The following is a 20,387-nucleotide window of genomic DNA, read 5'->3' as shown; positions in this document are numbered from 1 at the left end:
TCATGATCCTCCTGCCTCAGTCTCCCAAGTCGCTGGGATTCACCCCGAACCCAGCTATTTTTATTTTTATATTTTGCAGTATCAGGCATTGAACCCAGAACCATGTGCATGCTAGACATGCACTCAACCTCTTCTACTACAGAGCTACACTCCATGCCCTTCTCCCTACTTTGTTTATATCTTTGGCATTTTCTCTAAAAAAAAAAAAAAAAAAAAGTTAAACAAGTAAAAGTTTCTAAGTACAGCTTGATGTTCAGTCAGACTTAGAATCAGTGAGGGCTCAGATGATCGCTTTGCAGGGTCAACCAGCTTGTGGCAGTCACAGAAGGGAAGGAGGGTCAGCCTTCTAGGGCTGGATGTGCCAGCAAACAACATGCTGTTATAGAAGCAGCTGACAACCTGACACATGAGCTGACCACACTGAACAAAGAGATGGCAAGTCTGAACCTGAGACTAAATGTCAAATCGTACACGCTGTGTAGATGTTTAATTGGTCAAAAATGGCTCCCAGAACTGTGTAGATGTTTCTTTGTTCAGAACTGTCCCCCAGAACTGCTGCCCCTGCAAGCCACCTTTCTGCTTGTTTATGCCAGCACATGTGATGACTGGAGACTTGTCCAGCCACCTCACCAACTGCCCCAGCAAACGGCCAACACCATGGCTGAGCAGCAGAGGATGTCTGAACAAACAGATGGATGTAAGGAAACTGAGGCCTTTCCCGGTGAAAGGAGCAGAAGTGGAAGGATTCAAGGAAACCCCTCTGTCCTTGCCACGAGGGACCAGTTGTTCCTCTACCTGCCCCGCAACTCACTTTTCCCACCTAGACAGTGAAGCTGGTAAAACTCTACTTGTTGTACTGGCACATGCCAATAGTCTCAGCCACTCGGTAGGTTGAGGCAGATGAATTGACAGTTCCAGGTCACCCTCCACCCGCCAAGACCCTGTCTCAAAATAAAAATTAAAAAGTGTGTGTCGGGGGTTGTGGTAGAGTGCTTGCCTAGCACGTGTGAGGCACTGATGGCAATCCTCAGTACCACATTAAAAAAAAAAAAAAATACTATAAAGGTATTGTATCCATCTACAAAAAAATTTTTTTTTAATTTTTAAAAAGGGTTGGGGATGCAACTCACAAATAAACCATCCCTGTGTATAATCCCCTCTACAAAAGAGGAAGAAGAAAAGGAGGAGGAGGAGGAGGAGGAGGAGGAGGAGGAGGAGGAGGAGGAGGAGGAGGAGGAGGAGAAAAGAGAAAGAAACTACCCTGTAGGTTGTTGTGAGTAAAATATCAAACTGGTAACACAGCTTGGGCACACAGTCACATCAGCTGCTCTCATCATCACCATTATCATGTGCCCTTGCTCTATGAATGAAGAGGATGCAGCAGCCTCCCAAGGGCCAAGTGCAACAAATTCTTTGGCACCCTTGCTGGGGACTGGTGGTACAGGGAGAGGAGCCAGCACAGAGTTGTGGTGGTCAGAGAGTGCTCAGTTCATCTGCCAGATCAGCATTAGGCAAGTGCAGACTGCTGTGAGGAGGAAGAGGAGGAGGAGAGAAGGAAAGCAACAAGGAGGAAGAAGACCATGAGGAGAATGGAGAGTTTCCAGCAAAAAAAACTTTAAGCAGGGTGTGGAGAGGATTCCCCATATCCCTGTTTCTAGAGAAGGCAGGTCACTAGAGAGGGTTTGGATTTGGTGAACCTCTGCAAGATCTGTCTCCATCCAGGGGGCCATCTGAATCCCAGGACATATACAGTTCGGGGGGGGGGGGTATCTGAATCCCAGGACACCTCCCAGAATCTTTCTGGAAGCAGCTCCTGCACCCTGGAACACACACTGCCTGCTGATGGTGAAAGCTCAAGGATTCAGGACAGCATGTAGACCAATCTTAGGACATAGGCTCCAAGTCTGTGTGCTACACTCACTCATCTGGTCTCCAGAAGCAGCCCAGTCAGACACTTCAAGCCTATTAGGCAACACATGTGCTTTTGCCCTGAGGACCTTGTATGCATCCTCAATATTGGCTGAAACCAGGTGTGCCCATCTGTAACAGGAGCTATGTGGTTCAAAGGGGACTTGATAGACTGTTGGACAGAGAAGCTAGTGAAGGTACAGGATAGAAAGATGGGGGTTGGGGAGAAGGTTACGGAGAAGGTTGGGTGAAAGCAGGAAATGAAGATAGGTTTGTGGGTTTTGCACTTCTCCTAGCAAGATAAACACTGAATGCCTTTTTGAGGAAGAAAGATGTGCTATCATTACAGGAAGGGTGGCCCCAGCTTTGTGATTGGAGGATGTGTGTCCCCAATGGCCAAGCTGTCTTCAGTTTGGAAGACTGTTGTTTCTTGGGAATTTCACTGTCAGTTATTATGGGAGCAGATCAAGAGGAATACCAAGGAAGAGGCAGGGGCAGCAGGAGACTCCAGGACCAAGCCATGGTGGTCCTCAGATGTTGATGACCATCATCTGGGGAACACTGGATAGCAAGTAAGCCCCCATTTCCACCCACCCCTGCACCTGAGCGTGTTAAGTGGCCTGTGAACCTATAACTCAGCCTGAATTTAACTTCTCAGAATATTCCTTTTTTTCTTTTACTTTCTTCCTTTCTTTGCTTTTTTTTTTAACTGGTGATTGAGCCCTGGGGCACTCAACCACTGAGTCACATCCCCAGCCTTATTTTGTATTTTATTTAGAGATAGGGTCTCACTGAGTTGCTTAGCACCTTGCATTTGCTGAGGCTGGCTTTGAACCTCCTGCCTCAGCCTCCTGAGCCACTGGGATTACAGGCGTGCATCACCATGCTTGGCTTTATACCCAATTCTTAAGGTTAATACTACTGACAGGTACAGAATATATTCAATAGGTATTGATTTCAACGTGACCCTATGGGGTTGTGTTAGTTAGCTCTTTGTTGCTGTGACAATATACTGGAGAAAATTATCTAAAAACAAGAAAAGATTTATTTTGGTTCATGGTTTCAGAGATTTAATTTCATAGTCACTTGGCCCTATCACATTGGTCCTGTGGGAAGCAGAACTTCATGGCAGAAGCACAGGCAGAAGAGAATGTGTTCAGGAAGCAGAGAGAGAGAAAAAAAGAGAGAAATGCTATTTTCATGTATTTATTTATTTATTTGTTAGTACCAGGGATTTAACCCAGAGGTACTGTCCCACTGAGCCACATCCATAACCCCTTTTTAAAAAAAAACAAAACTATTTTCTGGTTAGACACAATACCTTTATTTTGTTTATTTAATTATTTTTATGTGGTGTTGAGGATCAAACCCAGGGCCTTGCGCATGCTAGGCGAGCACTCTACCACTGAGTCACAACCCCAGCACCACCCCCCAACACTTTTTATTTGTTATTTTTGAGACCTGGTCTTACTAAATTGATTAGGGTCTCACTAAGTTGTCAAGGCTGACCTAGAACCTGCAATGCTCCTGCCTAAGCCTCCCTTTCTGCCCCTAGTCAGTGGGATTACAGGTGTGCTGCCATCACATCCGGACTTTCCATCATATTCTTGCAATATACTGGAAATCAGCATAGTGGTTAGATCTGCTGCAACAAGAAGTTGAAGAAGAAACCTGTTTCTACCACTGACTTGTCTGCCTTTTTCTTGTTTCAATATAGCGTAGGTGAGCAATTGGAGAAGTTGCTCACTTATCCCTTCATAGTGGCAAAATTTTCTATCCTGGGCCTGCCTCAATAGCCCCAGCAGTTGGAAGCTGAGAGTATGGCATGTTCCAAGGCCCTTTGGTGGAAGGCAGTATAACTGACACAGAGTTTAGAACGCAAAGGGTTTGTGCTGTTTGCTGAGTTTGGAGAGGCTGGTGGGAAGCGATTTCTCAGGACTTGAAAGCCAAAGAAAATATTTTGGTATAGTCTAAGAGCAATGGGAATCTGCAAAATAATTTTAGGCAGGAGGATGACCCTTTTTTATTTGCTTGCTTGTTTGTTATTGGTGCTGGGATGCAACTCAGGGGTTAAGCATGTGCTCTACTACTGAGCTATACTCCCATCGCTTAAATTAGATTTTTAAAAGAGGGATATGTAGTAAGGTGCAGTGGCACATACCTATAATCCAGCAGCTTGGGAGGTTGAGAGAGGAGGATTTTAAGTTCAAAGCCAGTCTCACTAACCTAGAGAGATTCTGTCTCTAAAGAAAAAAAAAAAAGAAAGAAAGAAGGAAGGAAGGAAGGAAGGAAGGAAGAAAATATATAATATAAATATGTATGTATATGGGCTTTGGATATGTGGCTCAGTGGTAAAACACCCCTGGGTTTAATCCCTGGTACGAAGAAGAAGAAAAATGAGAAGAAGAAGGAGAAGGAGAAGGAGAAAAGAAAGAAATGGTATGCTTTCCTGTGGGAAATGGAATTGAGGCAAGGAGACCACAAGGAAAAGAGCAATAAAGATGGCCTCAACTGGGGGAAAAGGAGAAGGTACAGAGAAGGGGCACTTGGGAGATATTTCAATGTTGAGCCAGTAGGATGTGTTTGAGCATGGGGCAACCCAGGGGTACTCTACCACTGAGCTACACCCAAGCCCTTTATATTTTTAATTTAAGATGGAATCTTGCTAAGTTGCAGAGGCTGACCTTGAATTTACCATTCTCCTGCCTTAACCTCCTCAGTAGCTAGGACTACAGGCATGCACCACCATGCCCCTGAACCAGCAGGATTAGGAAATGCCATGATTGGTTAAAGGGGAGATAGTGAGGAGGCAACAGAGATTAACACTTAGGGTCAGCTCTGGAGTCAGGCCCTGCACAATTGACTGGCATTCCTCCTAGACAGGAGGCACCGGGAAACATCAAGTGCATAGTACCTAAAACACCTCCACCTTGGAAACACTTCCTCCTGGTAGCTTGGGACCTCCACACCTTAGGAGAAGTTTGCTCGTTTCCTTTTTAGAGGTCCTTCTTGCATCAGTCCTCATGCACTGATCACCTGAGAATGTTTCAAAAAATGGAGCAACTCCAGAGTGTGTCAGTATTTAGAGCAGAATCTTGAGAGTCTGAGGGCAAGGAACAGGAGAAGGTCTTTGGGGATGGAGTTTGGACCAAGCTCTCAAGTGATGGGATTTCAACAAGAGTGCACACCCCTTTGATATGTGTGTGTCTGTGCACATGTATATAGCTGGAAGCTTCCTGGAGGAAGCAGCCTGGGTGAGGAACCAGGGTAGAAATAGGGTGGGGCTCTCCAGGAAACGAAGAGAACTAAGCAGAACCATTAAAACCTCAAGATAAAACCGGGGTAGATACAGATCCCATGTGCCAGGCTTTCCCTTAGGACTCATGCTTTCGACCTAACTTCCACATTCAGGTAGGAGGGATCCTGGCCATCAGGAAGGAAGGTGCTGGAGTGGGAGCTCTGCTGCCTTGGAAATTACTTCATTTCCTTCCACCCAAATAGCTGAGTCCCTGACCCACTCTAGATGCTTGCTTAGTCCTCATCCCAAATGTATCTCCCTATGAGTCCTGGGCAGGTACAAAAATCTCCTTAGGAGGAAGCCCTTTCCTGAAGCTGCATGAGGATAATAGGGAGGGGTGTTCCTGATAGTTCTCAGTTGCTGGCTACAGTCCCCAGGGGATGGACCTGGGGTTATGATTGGTAGGGAAGAGAGATCCAGAGACTACCTATCTCCTTCCCTACACACCACCTACCTGACCCAGCATTGGAAATCCAGAGTCCAAAGTATCGTGGTCACAGAGACACATCCAGCATTCCAGGTGTCCTAGGAAGGGTGCAGGCGGTAGCCGATGCGCTGTGGACTCTAAAGATCTCTATGGGGACGCTCTCTGGGAGAACTACCTCAGAGTCTCCTTAGAGAGTAAGCCCTAGAGGCAGTAGGGGTGCTGTCAAGCCTTCTGGATCAACCCTTGGGAGGAGTGCAGTGTCAGGTAGCAGTGAGGGTCCTAGGAAGACCGCGATAGGAGGCAAGTAGGTGAACAGGTCCTCCTAGCCCACGGGGGCGCCCTTTGCCGGGGGTGGGGGTGAGGGGAGGGAGGCGGCAGGGCGGGAAGGCAGTGGAGGCCCCTGGCAGTTGTGCTGCCACTTGGTGATACTCCGAGTCGCCATCTCAGGGTCTCTTGACTCAAATTCCACTCCTCGCGGGGCCACGACGCTGGTTGGCCTGAATCAAGATTCGAGACCCAATCGTCGCCTTTTCCCTCTCTCAGGCTCTTGAGATCGTCACCTCTGCTTTGCGCAACATGCAGCCTGAGGGCCTCGAGGGTCCCCACGTGCTCTGCCCGTGGCCTCTGCTGCGTTCGTTTTTTCTGCCCCTGCTGCTGCTGCTGCTGCCACCAAACCCTGTAACCGGCACTGAGATCACTCCCGGTACCACCGACACCCCGACCGCGCTAGACGCCCCCAACTCTGGGACCACGCCAGTCACCCCCAGCATCCCAGGCCTGCGAGAGCGCGCGCTGGCCCTAATGCGGGACTTCCCGCTGGTGGACGGGTAAGTAAGTGCCGCATGGGGGCAAGTGGGGCAGAGCGCACCCCTAGGTCAGGAAAGGTTCCAAGCATGCAAGGTTAGCGAGGATGCCCCCTCACACCTAATGTGGATGCCCACTCTCCAACTTTTCTGGGTGCCCTGCTCTCCTCTACCATTCCCCCTCTGGTGGGAAACCCCCAGCCCAGGCCTCAAGGGACCTCAATATAGTCTGGTAGGGTGAAGGACACCCCCTTCTCCAGATCCCCTGCCTTGCCAGGAAGCCTAAAGTGCCCACCCATCTGTCCCTGACCTGACCTTGCCTTGATGTCCCTCCAGCCACAACGATCTGCCCCTGATCCTGAGGCAGTTTCACAAGAATGGACTAAAGGATGTCAACCTCCACAATTTCAGTGATGGCCAGACCAGCCTGGACAGGCTTAGAGATGGCCTCGTGGGTGCTCAGGTATCACAGGGACACTCAGGGTACCACAGCATGGCTTTTGGGACTTTGGGGAGGAGAGGCAGCTCCAGAGATCCCAAGTTTGTCACGTGGGTACTCAGTTACTATAGCAACTCAAGAAGTGCCATGAAGCTTCTTGGGTGGAGGGTTGTATATCTGTCATCCCAGCTATTGAGGAGGCTGAGGCAAGAGGATCACAAGTTCAAGGTCAGCATAAGCAACTTAGAGAGACCTTGTCTCAAAATAAAAAGTAAAAAGGACTGAGAATGTAGCTCAATGCTAAAGATCCCCTGGGTTTAATCTTCAATACCAGAAAAAAAAAAAGTGTTATGATGTGGAATCAGGGTCTGCAGGGGCTACGGTGAGCCAGTTTGATTGGTATGAAGGTACCACAGAAGGACAGAAGGAACAGTGCATTCTGTGTGGCCTCTGGGCCCACCAAGTGTTGTGTTAGCCATGGAGGCCCAAGGAGCTCCAAAGTAGCCCCTGCCCAAACCAACCCCTGACCCTCCCCCCAGTTCTGGTCAGCCTACGTTCCATGCCAGACCCAAGACCAGGATGCTGTGCGTCTCACACTGGAGCAGATTGACCTCATTCATCGCATGTGTGCTTCCTATTCTGAGTTGGAGCTTGTGACCTCTGTGAAAGGTAGGTGAAGTAATAGGTGATGTTAGGGATTTGATTGAGCTACTTTAACTCCTAAAAGTAATCACCTGATCTCTCTCCCCCCAGCTCTGAACAGCACCAAGAAATTGGCCTGCCTCATTGGTGTGGAGGGTGGCCACTCACTGGACAACAGCCTCTCCATCTTGCGTACTTTCTATGTGCTGGGAGTACGCTACCTGACGCTCACCCACACCTGCAACACACCCTGGTAAGCACAGTACTGACGGTAGAGGTCTGTCTTCCCCAGGTCACACCAAGAGCCCAGAGCAAACTTTACCCCTAGGAGCTGGCACTGACCCTGGAATGCGGAGGGAAGCTGGTATCGTGGGGTTCACAGAACAAGACTAGACCCCAGCAGGGCTCTCCCTCTGCCAGATACAACCCATCCTGGGTCCTTGGTTTTTCTTCAGGGAGTTGCAAGGTAGAGAGTTTAGTAGAGGCTCTAGGTTCTTGTGACTGAAACATGGCCACCAGTCAGACTATCTCTTGGTAATCCTGCAGGGCAGAGAGCTCGTCTAAGGATATCCACTTCTTCTACAGCAATGTCAGTGGTCTAACCAGCTTTGGTGAGGTAAGGACCCCCAGTTCATACTCCACCCCACACAAATGTACATGCCCCATCTTTCCCTACAGACAAATGCAGGCATGCATGCACCCTTGACACTTGCCTTCCTACCTGTACCTGCAGAAGGTGATAGCAGAAATGAATCGCTTGGGCATGATGGTAGACTTGTCTCATGTCTCTGACGCTGTGGCCCGGAAGGTTCTGGAATTGTCACGGGCACCTGTTATATTCTCCCACTCTGCTGCCAGGAGTGTGTGCAAGAGTGATCGGAATGTTCCTGATGATATCCTGCAGCTTCTGGTGAGAAACTACCCCGGCCCTGGAATCTAAAACAAGAGGTTTGAACCAGGAGCCCTTGATCCCTCAGTTTCCTCTGACCCTTGGCTGAACCACAGACCTATAGTCCATAGCCCTTGAACTCTTGAACAGGGTGGGGGTCTTTTAGGTCATAAATATTCCTCGACCCCTTAACCTCAGAGCCAAGATATGCCCACCCAAACCATGGCTAAGATTCTCCTATTCACAAAAACCAGAGAGGTGAAGTCTCCTCTGGTTTCTGAAGCCAGAGCTGGACATCTTCCTCATAGGGGCTAGAGGGTGGGCAGGCATGCTGCTATGCCAGGGATCAAGCTGAGTGTCCGTTTGACCATCCTTGCAGAAGAAGAATGGTGGCATTGTGATGGTGACCTTTTCTATAGGCGTGCTACAGTGCAACCTGTTAGCCAACGTGTCCACTGTAGCAGGTGAGTTTTCCCCCAACACTTCTAGGCTCTCTCTTTTTTGTGGGTGCTGGGGATAGAACCCCAGTGTACTTTACCATTGAGTTACATCCCCAGTCCTTTTTTGTTTTTGAGACAGGATCTCACTGAATTGCTAAGGCTGACCTTAAACTTGCATGCCTCTGCTTCAGCCTGCAGAGTTGCTGGGATTACAGGCATATGACATCACACCTTGTACTCCCCAGGTTCTCTAAAGAGCTCTGATTTGGACTTGAGGCTCTGAGGGTACCTTGGTATGGCCCCAGTGGTTTGGCTAAAATTCCCCAATGTCTACCTTGGTGCTTTGCAGAACCACTGCCAGAGTCCATGCTGATATGCTGATGGATATAAGGGAGGTGGTCAAACATAGACCTAGGTGCCCACCATCTGCACATCTGCAGGGATACCAAAACACCCTGTTCCTGCCTCTGCTTAGGTCTTCAGGATCTTTGTCAAGTGTTCTCTTTGTCCCTTTTTTATACTCCATACCCCTGGAAAGGTGCACCTAATAGGTTCTCAAGGAGACTAGAGGCAGGGTGAATCTAGATGAGAAATGGCCTAAATGGCTTCACTCAAAACCTGAAGTCCAATCTAGAGCCAGCTGGGATCAGTTGATAAAATCTCAGGGCCTTCAGGAACCTATATGCTACAAGTTAAAGACTACAAGAAGAGGATTAGCAGAGTCTAGCTCTATGGGCACCCCTGCCCTGGAAGCTTCACACTGCAGACTCTCTATCTCCCCAGATCACTTTGACCACATCAAGGCAGTCATTGGATCCAAGTTCATTGGGATTGGTGGAGACTATGATGGTGCCAGCCAGTGAGTACTTTCCAGTGGCTTTTCTGTGGGACCTTTACAGTCACTATGCCTACCACATCATGTTCCTCATAGCCTTTAGGCCTTGCCCACCTCACATCTACCCACTCTTCATTCCCAGGGTCTGCTTCCTGGACCCCACTGACTGTTTTCAGCCCAATGACCCTATTCTAAAGTGTCATATTTGGCTAAACTCCCAGACAGCTCATCTACTCAGCACATGCACCCACCCCCACAAATCCACTCCCTCTGAGTGGACTATCAGCAAGGTCTCGCATGGGCTGGCCATCTTCTCTACCCAGTTCTGGTTCTGGGAAGTTTTTCTTCTTTTTAAATGGAAGGGACACATGCAGATCTTTTTTTTTTTTTTTTTAATTTTTTAGTTGTAGATGGACATAATACCTTTATTTTATTTATTTATTTTTATGTGGTGCTGAGGCTAGAACCCAGTGCCTCACACATGCTAGGCAAGCGCTTTACCACTGAGCTACAACCCCAGCCCCAATCATACAAATCTTAATCATACAGTTCAGTGGGATTTGGCAAATATTCAAATATTCCTCTAAGGGATGAAGAGTGGGGCAAATCACTGTTGCCAACTCCTCACTGCCCATATCTAATCAGAGCTGGGGTGCAGTGACCTAGGACACATAGGGCTAGGATTCTGAGGCCTTTCTGCTGGTGGCCACACAGATTCCCTCAGGGGCTGGAGGATGTGTCTACATACCCACTGCTGATAGAGGAATTGCTGAATCGGGGCTGGAGTGACGAAGAGCTTCAAGGTGTCCTTCGAGGAAATCTGCTACGGGTCTTTGGAGAAGTAGAACAGGTATGCTGAGCTGGGTAAGGAGTGGTCCAAGGTTCTGAAAATGTATTAGGGGCGTCTGGGGGAGTTGCTAACCACCAACTTCCATATCTAGGTACGGGAGGAAAGCAAGTGGCAAAGCCCCCTGGAGGACAGTATCCCAGATGAGCAGGTGGGCAGCCCATGCCGATCCATCCTCTCAAGACTGCGTCAGAAACAATATTTGGCTCCAGACCAGAAACTAACCAAGATCCCCACACGTCAAACATCCAGATTATCACGCAAGTGGTCACTCTCAAAATCTTCCTCCTACAAGGTCCCAGGTCTCACAGTTGTTGCCGCCTTCCCAGTCCTCATTCTATGGCTCTAGTGACCCAGTTAGTCCTGCCAGATTTTACTCTGGCAGCTTGGATACCCCGGAGCACCCCCACTTTGGGAAGGCACAAACATTTCCTGGAAATAAATGTTTTGGAAATGGAATCGCATGTGAGTGTCCTCGGTGGTAGAGTCTAGTGGCATAGGCTCCCCGGGCTGATGATCATTAGGGGACCCTGCATTTCAGCCACCAGTTGCTCAAAGAATGCCTGATGGTAGTAGCCTGAGGTGACTGAGGGGGTTGAGCTCAGTACTAGATAGTGGGCAGATCTTGCTCAGGAGGGTGGACCCTATTCCAGGTTTCCTCTGAGTAGCTCATCTCTATCGACATGTGAATCCACTGACCATCCCTAGAGGATCTCTTATGAAATTCTGCTTCAGATTCTCAAGAAGGGAACCTGCCTGGATCATGAATGATATTTGTTCCTCTTTGTACAGAGCTCCCAGTCCTCACAGACTTCCTTTCCAAAAGGCACTAGCATCTACCCCCTGATGAATCTTACCCCCAGGCCCTTAATGATAACTAATAGCAACTGTAATAATAAAAGCTAATACTAACAACTAATAGTAAATAATATATGACGATAATAGAGAGTAATAAAAATAGTTACCATTGCTAATATCCTGTGTAGACCTCATGACTGAGCAATTTTGCTCCAGATATATATTCAGCAGGAAAGCATGGATACATTCCCCCAAAAGGCATATGAATTTATATTTTTAGTAGCAGTATTCATTCAAACTGCATTTCAGAATCAAATTGTGAGGACCTGAACAGATACTTCACAGAATTAGACATACAATTGATCAAATATATGAAAAAAATGTTCAACATGTCTAGCAATTAGAGAAATGCAAATCAAAACTACACTGAGATTTCATCTCACTCCAGTCAGAATGACAATTATTAAGAATACAAACTAGGGGCTGGGGTTGTGGCTCAGTGGTAGAGCACTCGCCCCGCATGTGTGAGGCCCTGGGTTCGATCCTCAGCACCACATAAAAATAAATAAATAAAATAAAGGTATTGTGTCCAACTACAACTAAAAAAAAAAAAGAATACAAACTATAGGGCTGGGTTGTAGCTCAGTGGTAGAGTTCTTGCCTAGTATGTGTGAGGGACTGGGTTTGATTTTCAACACCACATATAAGTAAATAAAAGTAAAGGTTCATCAACAACTAAAAAAAGGTTTTTTAAAAAAGAATACAAGCAACAATAAATGGTGGCAAGAAAGTAGGGAAAAGGGTATACTCATACACTGCAAACTAGTGCAACCACTAAGGAAAGCAGTATGGAGATTCCTCAGAAAACTTGGAATGGACCACCATATGACTCAGTTATCTCATTCCTCAGTCTATACCCAAAGGACTTAAAATCAGCATACCACAATGATGCAGCCATATCAATGTTTAGAGCAGCCCAATTCACAATAGCTAAACTATGGAACCAACCTAGGTGCCCTTCAACAGATGAATGGATATAGAAAATGTGGCGTATGTACACAGTGGAATATTACTTAGCCTTAAAGAAAAATGAAATTATTGCATTTGCTGGTAAATGGATGGTGCTGGAGAACATCATGCTAAGAAAAATAAGCCGATCCCAAAGAACCAAAGGCTGGATGTTTTCTCTGATATGCGGATGCTAATTCACAATAAGGAGGGAATAGGGAAGAATAGAGGTATTTTGGATTAGACAGAGGGGAGTGAAGGGAAGGGAGCAGTTATGGGAGTAAGAAGAATAGCAGAATGAATCAGACATTATTATCCTATGTGTATGTATGATTACACAACTGGTGTAATTCTACATCATATACAACCAGAAGAATGAGAAATTATACTCCATTTATGTATGATGTGTCAAAATGTATTCTACTAGGGTTGGGTGCGGTCGCAGATGCCTGTAATCCCAGCAGTTTGGGAGGCTGACAGGAGGATTGTGAGTTCAAAGCCAGCCTCAGCAACAGTGAGACACTAAGCAACTCAGTTAGACCCTATCTCTAAATAAAATGTAAAAAGGTTGATGATGTGCCTCAGTGGTTAAGTACCCCTGGCTTCAATCCCCAGTACCAAAAAAAAAAAAAAATTTGTTTTGTTGGGCATGGCAGGGCACGCCTGTAATCCCAGTAATGCTGGAGATGCTAGAGGCTGAGGCAAGAGGATCCAAGTTTAAGATCAGTCTCAGCAACTTAGTGAGACACTGCCTCAAAATAAAAAATAAAAAAGGGCTGAGGATATACCTCAGTGATAAGGGGCTCCTGGGTTCAATCCCCAGTAACACAAAAAGAAAAAAGTATTTAAAAAAAATCACATTAACTTGAGAAGCAAAAAAAGTGACTGGGAATATAGCTCAGTGATGGAGCACTTGCCTAGCATGCATGGGTTCAATCCACAATACTGCAAAAAAACAAATAAAACCTTGATTGCTGAATTTGCAACAGAAATAATGGAAGCCCACACAAAGTAAACTATCTTTAACACAGAGAATGAAAGAAATTATTAATGTTCAATTCTATGTAAAAATATTCTTCAAAAAATGAAGGAAGCCAGGCGTAGTGGCACACACCTGTAATCCCAGCACTCCAGAGGCTGAGACAAGAGAATCACAAATTCAAAGCCAGCCTCAGCAATGACAAGGCGCTAAGCAACTCAGTGAGACCCTGTCTCTAAATAAAATCCACAATGCCAAGAAAAAAAAAAAGAAAAAGAAAAATACACTGGTACATGATGCGTGTCCATAATCCCAGCTACTAGGAGGCTAAAGCAGGAAGACTTCAAGTTCCAGGCCAGTGCATGGTAATTTAGCAAGATTCTATTGAAAACAAAATTAAAAAGGGCTGGGGATGTAGCTCACTGGTAGCCCACCCCTGAGTTTACACAGAAGAATGTTTTGTACAGAAACAAAATTCAACTCTAAAGGCTACAATAACATGGTCTCCCATAAAAATCGTTTGTTTGTTTGTTTATTTATTTATTTATTTCCGGAATTGAGCCCAGGGCTGCTTAATCACTGAACCACATCCCCAGTCCCTTTCTATATATTTTATTTAGAGACAGGGACTCAACATGTTGCTGAGGCTGGCTTTGAACTCCTTATCCTCCTACCTCAGCCTCCCAAGCCTCTGGGATTACACCTGCCACCGCACCCAGCTTCATTTTTATTTTTACAGTCTGTAGAGAATACAGTGAAAACATACAGATCCAGGACTAGGGATGTATGTAACTCAGTGATGAAGACCAGCATCGTGAGGCCTTGGGTTCAGTCCCTAGTACTGCAAAACAAACACCATACAGATCCAGTTCACTTTTCTGAGCAGTAGCATAGAATTTCATGGAATGTTTGACCTTCAAGGACAAGGCACAACCTGGCAGCTGAACCCCAAGGTGGCTCTGGCTAGAGTTGAAATTAGGCCGATTCCTGGGTCCTTACCCAGTTCCGGTATCGCTAGAGGAAGCCCTCCAGGCCCAGGGGGGCGCCCTCCTAGTTGGGGAGAGAGCACTGCGGTGCCCCCTGGCGACTCCGCTTCGCAGCACAAAGGATCCCAGCACGTGGGTGCCAGCGTAGCGACCTCCAAACGAGGCTGCATCCACCTGAATCTACGGTCGGTACTCCGTCTTTGCCCCCTGCCCTTGACTCGCCCCTCCCAGGCATCTCGTTCATCACGCCTCCCCCCCCACACACACCATTCCGCGGATCATGTTCCCCCTTGGCCTGGAAGGTCCCTGGGCGCCCCACCCGCGGGCTCTGCTATGTCTGCCGTTCCTGCTCTTTCTGCTTCTGCTGCCTCCGCAGCCATTAACCCACTCCCAGACCACGCTGGGCACCCCCAACGCCTCAACCGCCTCGGGCACTCCCAGTGCCCCAACCCCTCCAGGCACCCCTGTCTCCCCACCCACACCGGGCACCCCCAGTGTCCCGGGCCTACGAGAGCGGGCTAGGACCCTGATGAGTGACTTCCGGCTTGTGGATGGGTATGTAGGTGACTTCCTGGGAAAGACTAGGGGCTGAGCACACCCCTAGGCAGGGTAGGTTCTGAGCATGCAGGGCTAGGGAGCGGACGTCCCTCTCACACCACCCCTGGAGGGTCTCTCAGCCTTTCTCCATTGGGGTGGGTGTCCTCTACCCTATTACCCCATTACTCTCTCCAGTCAGACCTCAGGGGTCTCCATATTGTATGTGTGATGGAGCTTGGGGGTGGTGAGGAAAGGTAGGCACAAGCATGTTGCTATGTCCTGCTTGACCAGGAGGCCATGTCCCCATTCTGATCTCCTTTTTTTTTTATTAATTAATTAATATATATTTTTTTAGTTGTAGTTGGACACATTACCCTTATTCATTTATTTTTATGTGGTGCTGAGGATGGAACCCAGGGCTTCCCACGTGCTAGGCAAGCACTCTACCACTGAGCCACAACCCCAGCCCCATTCTGATCTCCTTTTGACCCTACTAGCCACAATGACCTACCTCTGCTCCTGAGACAGCTTTTCCAGAACAGGCTGCAAGATGTGAATCTGCGCAATTTCAGCCGTGGCCAGACCAGCCTGGACAGGCTTAGAGAAGGCTTTGTGGGAGCTCAGGTACCATAGGGACACACACACAGTACCAGCATGGCTGCTGGAGAATGTTGGGATTAGAGAAACCTGGGGGTGGGGGCAGATTTTGGGTGACTAGGTACATAGGCATGCAGTGAGCCATAAGATGAATGTTAGAGAGTGTAGAGACCAAGACAGATAAGCTGCGTGGGTGCCTGGATTCTTTGGAGATAGGTTGGAAATGACCAGAAAATCCCTGGTGAGCGTGAGGATTGCTGGAGTCATAAAGGATGGTTAATTGGCCTGGGTAATTTGCATACATGGGAATTAGTCCATGATGTGTCATGAGTCCAATTTAGTCATTGGCAGAAAGCTTATTAGTTAGTCATCAAAGTACCATGGGGTCATGTGGTGCCTCACTTGGGGTCACAAACCCAAACGGGTGCTGTGGGGACTCAGGCAGGCCTAGGGCAATGGAGACCATCCTGGGCTCATTCTATACCCACTGCACTAGTTCTGGTCAGCCTACATCCCATGCCAGACCCAGGACCGGGATGCCATACGCCATTCCCTGGAGCAGATTGATGTCATTCGCCGCATGTGTGACTCCTATTCTGAACTGGAACTTGTGACCTCAGCTGAAGGTGGGCTGGTAGATGGAGGGGATAGTCCAGGGATTATTCCAGTGATTGTCCCTGGGCTCTGAGCACTTGACTCTCCATCCTTTTCTAGGTCTGAACAACACTAAAAAACTGGCTTGCCTTATTGGTGTGGAGGGTGGCCACTCACTGGACAGCAGCCTTTCTGTATTGCGCACTTTCTATCTGTTGGGAGTTCGCTACCTGACTCTCACCTTCATTTGCAGTACACCTTGGTGAGCACTCTGCTTGATTAGGGAGGGAAAACTGCTTCATTACTGGGATGGGCCTGACCAGATGTGAGGATAAAGTGGTCCACAGAGGAAGGCTATACTCCCAGCAGGTCCTGGGTCTTCACTTGTTCTGGAGGTAGGATGGATGGATAGACAGAGGGCATCCATTCTGATGTCCAAGGTATGACCAGCCAGATTGTTCTCCCCTGGCTGTCCTACAGGGCAGAGAGTTCCACCAAGTTCAGATACCACTTCTACACCAACGTCAGTGGGTTGACAAGCTTTGGTGAGGTGAGGACTCTTGTTCCATACCCTATCCTACCTTCCCTACTGATTTGTATACACACCTCTGCACCCGACACCCAATCCTTCTCTCCCCCAAACCCAATTGTCCCTGCAGAAAGTGGTAGAGGAAATGAACCGCTTAGGCATGATGATAGACTTGTCCTACGCCTCGGACACCTTGGTGAGGCGGACCCTGGAGGTATCAAGGGCTCCCGTGATCTTCTCCCACTCAGCCGCCAGGACTGTATGCGACAATTTGCTAAATGTTGCTGATGATATACTGCAGCTTCTGGTGAGTGCCCACCCAGCCCTCACACCCAGAGCTTCATCAAAAGGAATGTTTCATCTAAAGATTCTTGATCCTGAACAAAAAAAAAGCTGTTGGCCCAGGTCTCACATACCCTTGTACCCAAAGGTGGTTAACCCTCCTTCATCTCTGAAACCCAAAGCCAAATCAGTTACACCCAGAGACCCACAAAGCCAGAAAGGGGAAGTACCTGCCAACTCCTGAAGCTAGGACAGAGTGCTGACCTACCAGGGCCTTCACAGCATGGGAAGTGTGCCATCAGGCCAGATGGGCTGAACTAAGTGTGCCTTTGTCTATCCCTATAGAAGAAGAATGGTGGCATCGTGATGGTAACTCTGTCCATGGGGGTGCTACAGTGCAACCTGTTAGCTAACGTGTCTACCGTTGCAGGTGAGCTCTACTCTGTGCAACTCTGGCTTGGACTGTGGTTGTGGGGTCTCTCAGGAAAGATCCAGCAGTCTAGCACATGTTGGGCAATGGCAGACCTTTCAACAACCCAGAGGCAGCAAACTCATCTCCCCAGTCAGTGCTGTTGGGTTTGATATCTCTGCTTGAGCCTCACTTTTACTCTCAATTCTCTCGCATTTCCCACATCTCTGAGCAGGACAGGCAGAGCTCCTACTGGGTTCTCAAGGAACCCAGAGGTAGGAAGAAGTTCAAAGTGGTGGCTCTCAGGTCTGCTCCAGGCCTAGTGTTTTGTCTGTAGCCACTCCAGGACTTACGACTGACCCTGAGCTCTATGAGGTCAGCTGCCATGATCTGGAATTCTGTGGACAGAGTCAAAGCTTCCTCAGATCAGGGCTGGTCCCAGGTTCCAACTCCAGCCGAAACTGCCCATCATCAACCTTCACCTTCTAGATCACTTTGACCACATCAGGAAAGTCATTGGGTCTGAGTTCGTTGGGATTGGCGGAAATTATGATGGGTCTGGCCGGTGAGTTCTTCCCCTGGACTTGGCCTGGGCTGGGGTACAGAAGGGGGTCCTTTAGACTTAATTCCACATCCAGGACCTGTTTTCTAGGTTGGCCCTGTCCTTTCTGTGGCCCAGTGGACCCATTTCAGGTGGTCACACTTGTTAAGTACTCCCCCAGCAGACCACTGTGGGCTGACCATCTGCTTGGCCGCTAGGGCTTCAGAACTCCAGTCTTGAAGGCACTTCCAAAGTTGCATTCACAAGCTGGAAGAACTTAACCTTCAGTTTTAGTCATTTGTGACTAGGGCTGGTAGGACTCCAGGTCCTAGACCAGGATTGAAGCCAAGGTCCCACAGCTGACTGGTAGGTGGCTACACAGGTTTCCTCAGGGGCTGGAGGATGTATCCACATACCCAGTGCTGATAGAAGAGTTGTTGAGACGGGGTTGGAGTGAGGAAGAGCTTCAAGGTGTACTTCGAGAAAATCTACTGCGTGTCTTCAGACAAGTAGAACAGGTATGCTGAGTTGGACAATAGGATGGTCGGTTCAATGGTTTAAGCAGGTCAGGAGGCTGCTGTGGGGGTACATGGCTGCTGACTCTCTCACTCTAGATCAGAGAGGAAAGCAGTGGACAGAGCCCTGTGGAGGCTGAGTTTCTAGACAGGCAGCTGAGCAGGTCCTGCCACTCGTACCTCCTGCCTCAGCCTCTGAATAAACACATGGCTACACACCCAGAGAAGACCAACTGGCCAAGTAGTCAAGACCTGCAGAAGCCCTCAAACGCTTCTCCACATCCAATTCCAGGCCTTGTGGGTCTTGCTGTCTTCCCAGTCCTCATCCTCTGGCTTTGGTGATCTGGCCAGTATCCCCCAGAAATCACTGTGCAAAGTTCCACAAGGTCCCAATCCTTGTTATTCTGTCCCCAGAATGTGGTGAAAATAAAATTTGAGACTTGGAGCCACATGTGAGTGTCCTTTCTTCATGGTGGGTGTAGGGTCAGGCAGGTTCTTGATTGGTGAGGGGACCTGTGGCCTATACATTCAGCTGCTTAAGGAGAGGGGTTCCCACTCACCTCCAGTCTTGTTTCTCAGGAAGGACAGAGTTGCTCACTGGACTCTCCTTGTGCTGAAAACCTGAGCCCAGAGAATGTCACAAAGGAATTGAGTTTAGTGGGTGTTACTATGTGTGGATTCCCCTCTTCCTCTGAAAGGTTCAATTTGTTTAAGAAGCTGATCTGATATTATTTATTTTTTATAATTTGGTTTGGTTTGGTTTAGTTTGGTACTGGTGATTGAACCCAGGACCTCTTTATCACTGAGCTATATCACCAGACCTTTTTGTTTTTTATTTTAAGACAGGGTCTGGCTGTGTTGCTGAGGCCTCAAACTTGTGTTCCTCCCGCCTCAACCTCCCAAATTGCTGGGATTACAGACATAAGCTGGTAGTATTTATAAACAGGAACTTGTTTGATATTAGTGGAAAAAATTATTTATAAATATGTCAGCTTTTTCAGATACGGTCCTCTGATTTTCTTTACTTATTTATTGAATTTTGGTGCTGGGCGTTGGTACCCAGGTCTTCACACATGCTAGGCTCTAGCACTGAGCTATATTTCCAGTGCTAAATATTGTTGATTGTTGTTTTAGGTCAACATGTCTTGGGGGTGATTTGTATGTAGGTTGATCACTGAAATAATGCTATTTTTCTTTTTAAAAAATTTTTGTTGTATATGGACACAATACTTTTATTTATTTATTTTTATGTGGTGCTGAGGATTGAACCCAGTGTGTCACACATGCTGGCAAGTGCTCTATCACTGACCTACAACTGCAGCCTCATGAAATAATGCTATTTTTCATACCTTGTATTCCTGCATGCTCTTTTTATGTTTTGTTTCATGTTGCTAATATTCACTTACCTTTTTAAATGTTTATTATGCTAATTAAAAAATTTTTTGGTACTGGGGATTGAACACAGGGGTGCTTTGCCACTAAGCACATCTCCAGCCCTTTTTTGCTTAATTTTTATTTTGAGATAAGATCTCACTAAGTTGCTTAGGGCCTCACTAAGTTGCTGAGGTCGTCCTTGAACTTGTGATCCTCCTATCTTAGCCTCCCATGTCTCTAGGATTATAGGTATGCACTACAGAACCTGCCCTAATTTAAAACTTTTTATCCATGTACTCCAGAAATCTTCCTGATAGATTTTTTTTTTAATGTCTGTACACACCAAATATCTTTTTTTTGTAAGGGCGGGGGACTGAGGCTTGAAACCAGTCTGAGGCTTGTACTCTACCACTTGGCTATATCCCTGCTCCTTTTTATTTTATTTTATTTTTTTTAATTTTGAGACAGGGGAGTCAGATGCAGTGATGCACACCTGTAATCCCAGCAGCTTGGGAGGCTGAGACAGGAGGATCGCAAGTTCAAAGCCAGCCTCAGAAACAGCAAGGTGCTAAGCTACTCAGTGAGACCCTGTTTCTAAATAAAATAGAAAATAGAGCTGGGGTTGTGGCTTAGTTATTGAATTACCCTGAGTTCAATTCCCGGTTTCCCCCCATCAAAAAAAAAAAAAAAATTTTTTTTTTTTATTTTAA

The 20,387-nt window shown here is 47.4% G+C and overlaps 2 protein-coding genes across 2 annotated transcripts; both read left to right on the top strand.

The window, feature by feature from the left end:
- The first annotated feature begins 2,259 nt into the window (after positions 1 to 2,259).
- On the top strand, positions 2,260 to 10,987 carry LOC114106770 (dipeptidase 2-like). Its single transcript, XM_027953902.3, has 11 exons — positions 2,260 to 2,480; positions 6,177 to 6,460; positions 6,773 to 6,899; positions 7,415 to 7,544; positions 7,629 to 7,770; positions 8,064 to 8,133; positions 8,251 to 8,427; positions 8,786 to 8,870; positions 9,630 to 9,705; positions 10,396 to 10,531; positions 10,623 to 10,987. Exons 2-11 carry the CDS (start codon positions 6,210 to 6,212, stop codon positions 10,875 to 10,877), a joined length of 1,449 nt encoding a protein of 482 aa, XP_027809703.1. The 5' UTR covers positions 2,260 to 2,480; positions 6,177 to 6,209; the 3' UTR covers positions 10,878 to 10,987.
- A 3,592-nt stretch (positions 10,988 to 14,579) lies between these two features.
- Positions 14,580 to 18,748, top strand: Dpep3 (dipeptidase 3). Its single transcript, XM_027953957.2, has 10 exons — positions 14,580 to 14,854; positions 15,334 to 15,460; positions 15,930 to 16,059; positions 16,148 to 16,289; positions 16,508 to 16,577; positions 16,687 to 16,863; positions 17,184 to 17,268; positions 17,737 to 17,812; positions 18,171 to 18,306; positions 18,403 to 18,748. Exons 1-10 carry the CDS (start codon positions 14,580 to 14,582, stop codon positions 18,643 to 18,645), a joined length of 1,461 nt encoding a protein of 486 aa, XP_027809758.1. The 3' UTR covers positions 18,646 to 18,748.
- Positions 18,749 to 20,387: the final 1,639 nt, after the last annotated feature.

The sequence above is a fragment of the Marmota flaviventris genome, chromosome 18 (assembly GCF_047511675.1).
Source record: "Marmota flaviventris isolate mMarFla1 chromosome 18, mMarFla1.hap1, whole genome shotgun sequence".
Lineage (NCBI taxonomy): Eukaryota > Metazoa > Chordata > Mammalia > Rodentia > Sciuridae > Marmota > Marmota flaviventris.
This window is presented reverse-complemented; position numbering and strand designations above follow the sequence as displayed.

Bases quoted from the DNA above. Each gene is read 5' to 3' on its own strand.
- LOC114106770 (XM_027953902.3), top strand. From the start codon at position 6,210: ATGCAGCCTGAGGGCCTCGAGGGTCCCCACGTGCTCTGCCCGTGGCCT. The intron at 6,461-6,772 runs GTAAGTAAGTGC...ATGTCCCTCCAG, and splicing joins GACTTCCCGCTGGTGGACGG to CCACAACGATCTGCCCCTGA. The intron at 10,532-10,622 runs GTATGCTGAGCT...TTCCATATCTAG, and splicing joins TCTTTGGAGAAGTAGAACAG to GTACGGGAGGAAAGCAAGTG.
- Dpep3 (XM_027953957.2), top strand. From the start codon at position 14,580: ATGTTCCCCCTTGGCCTGGAAGGTCCCTGGGCGCCCCACCCGCGGGCT. The intron at 16,060-16,147 runs GTGGGCTGGTAG...ATCCTTTTCTAG, and splicing joins ACTTGTGACCTCAGCTGAAG to GTCTGAACAACACTAAAAAA. The intron at 17,269-17,736 runs GTGAGCTCTACT...TTCACCTTCTAG, and splicing joins TAACGTGTCTACCGTTGCAG to ATCACTTTGACCACATCAGG.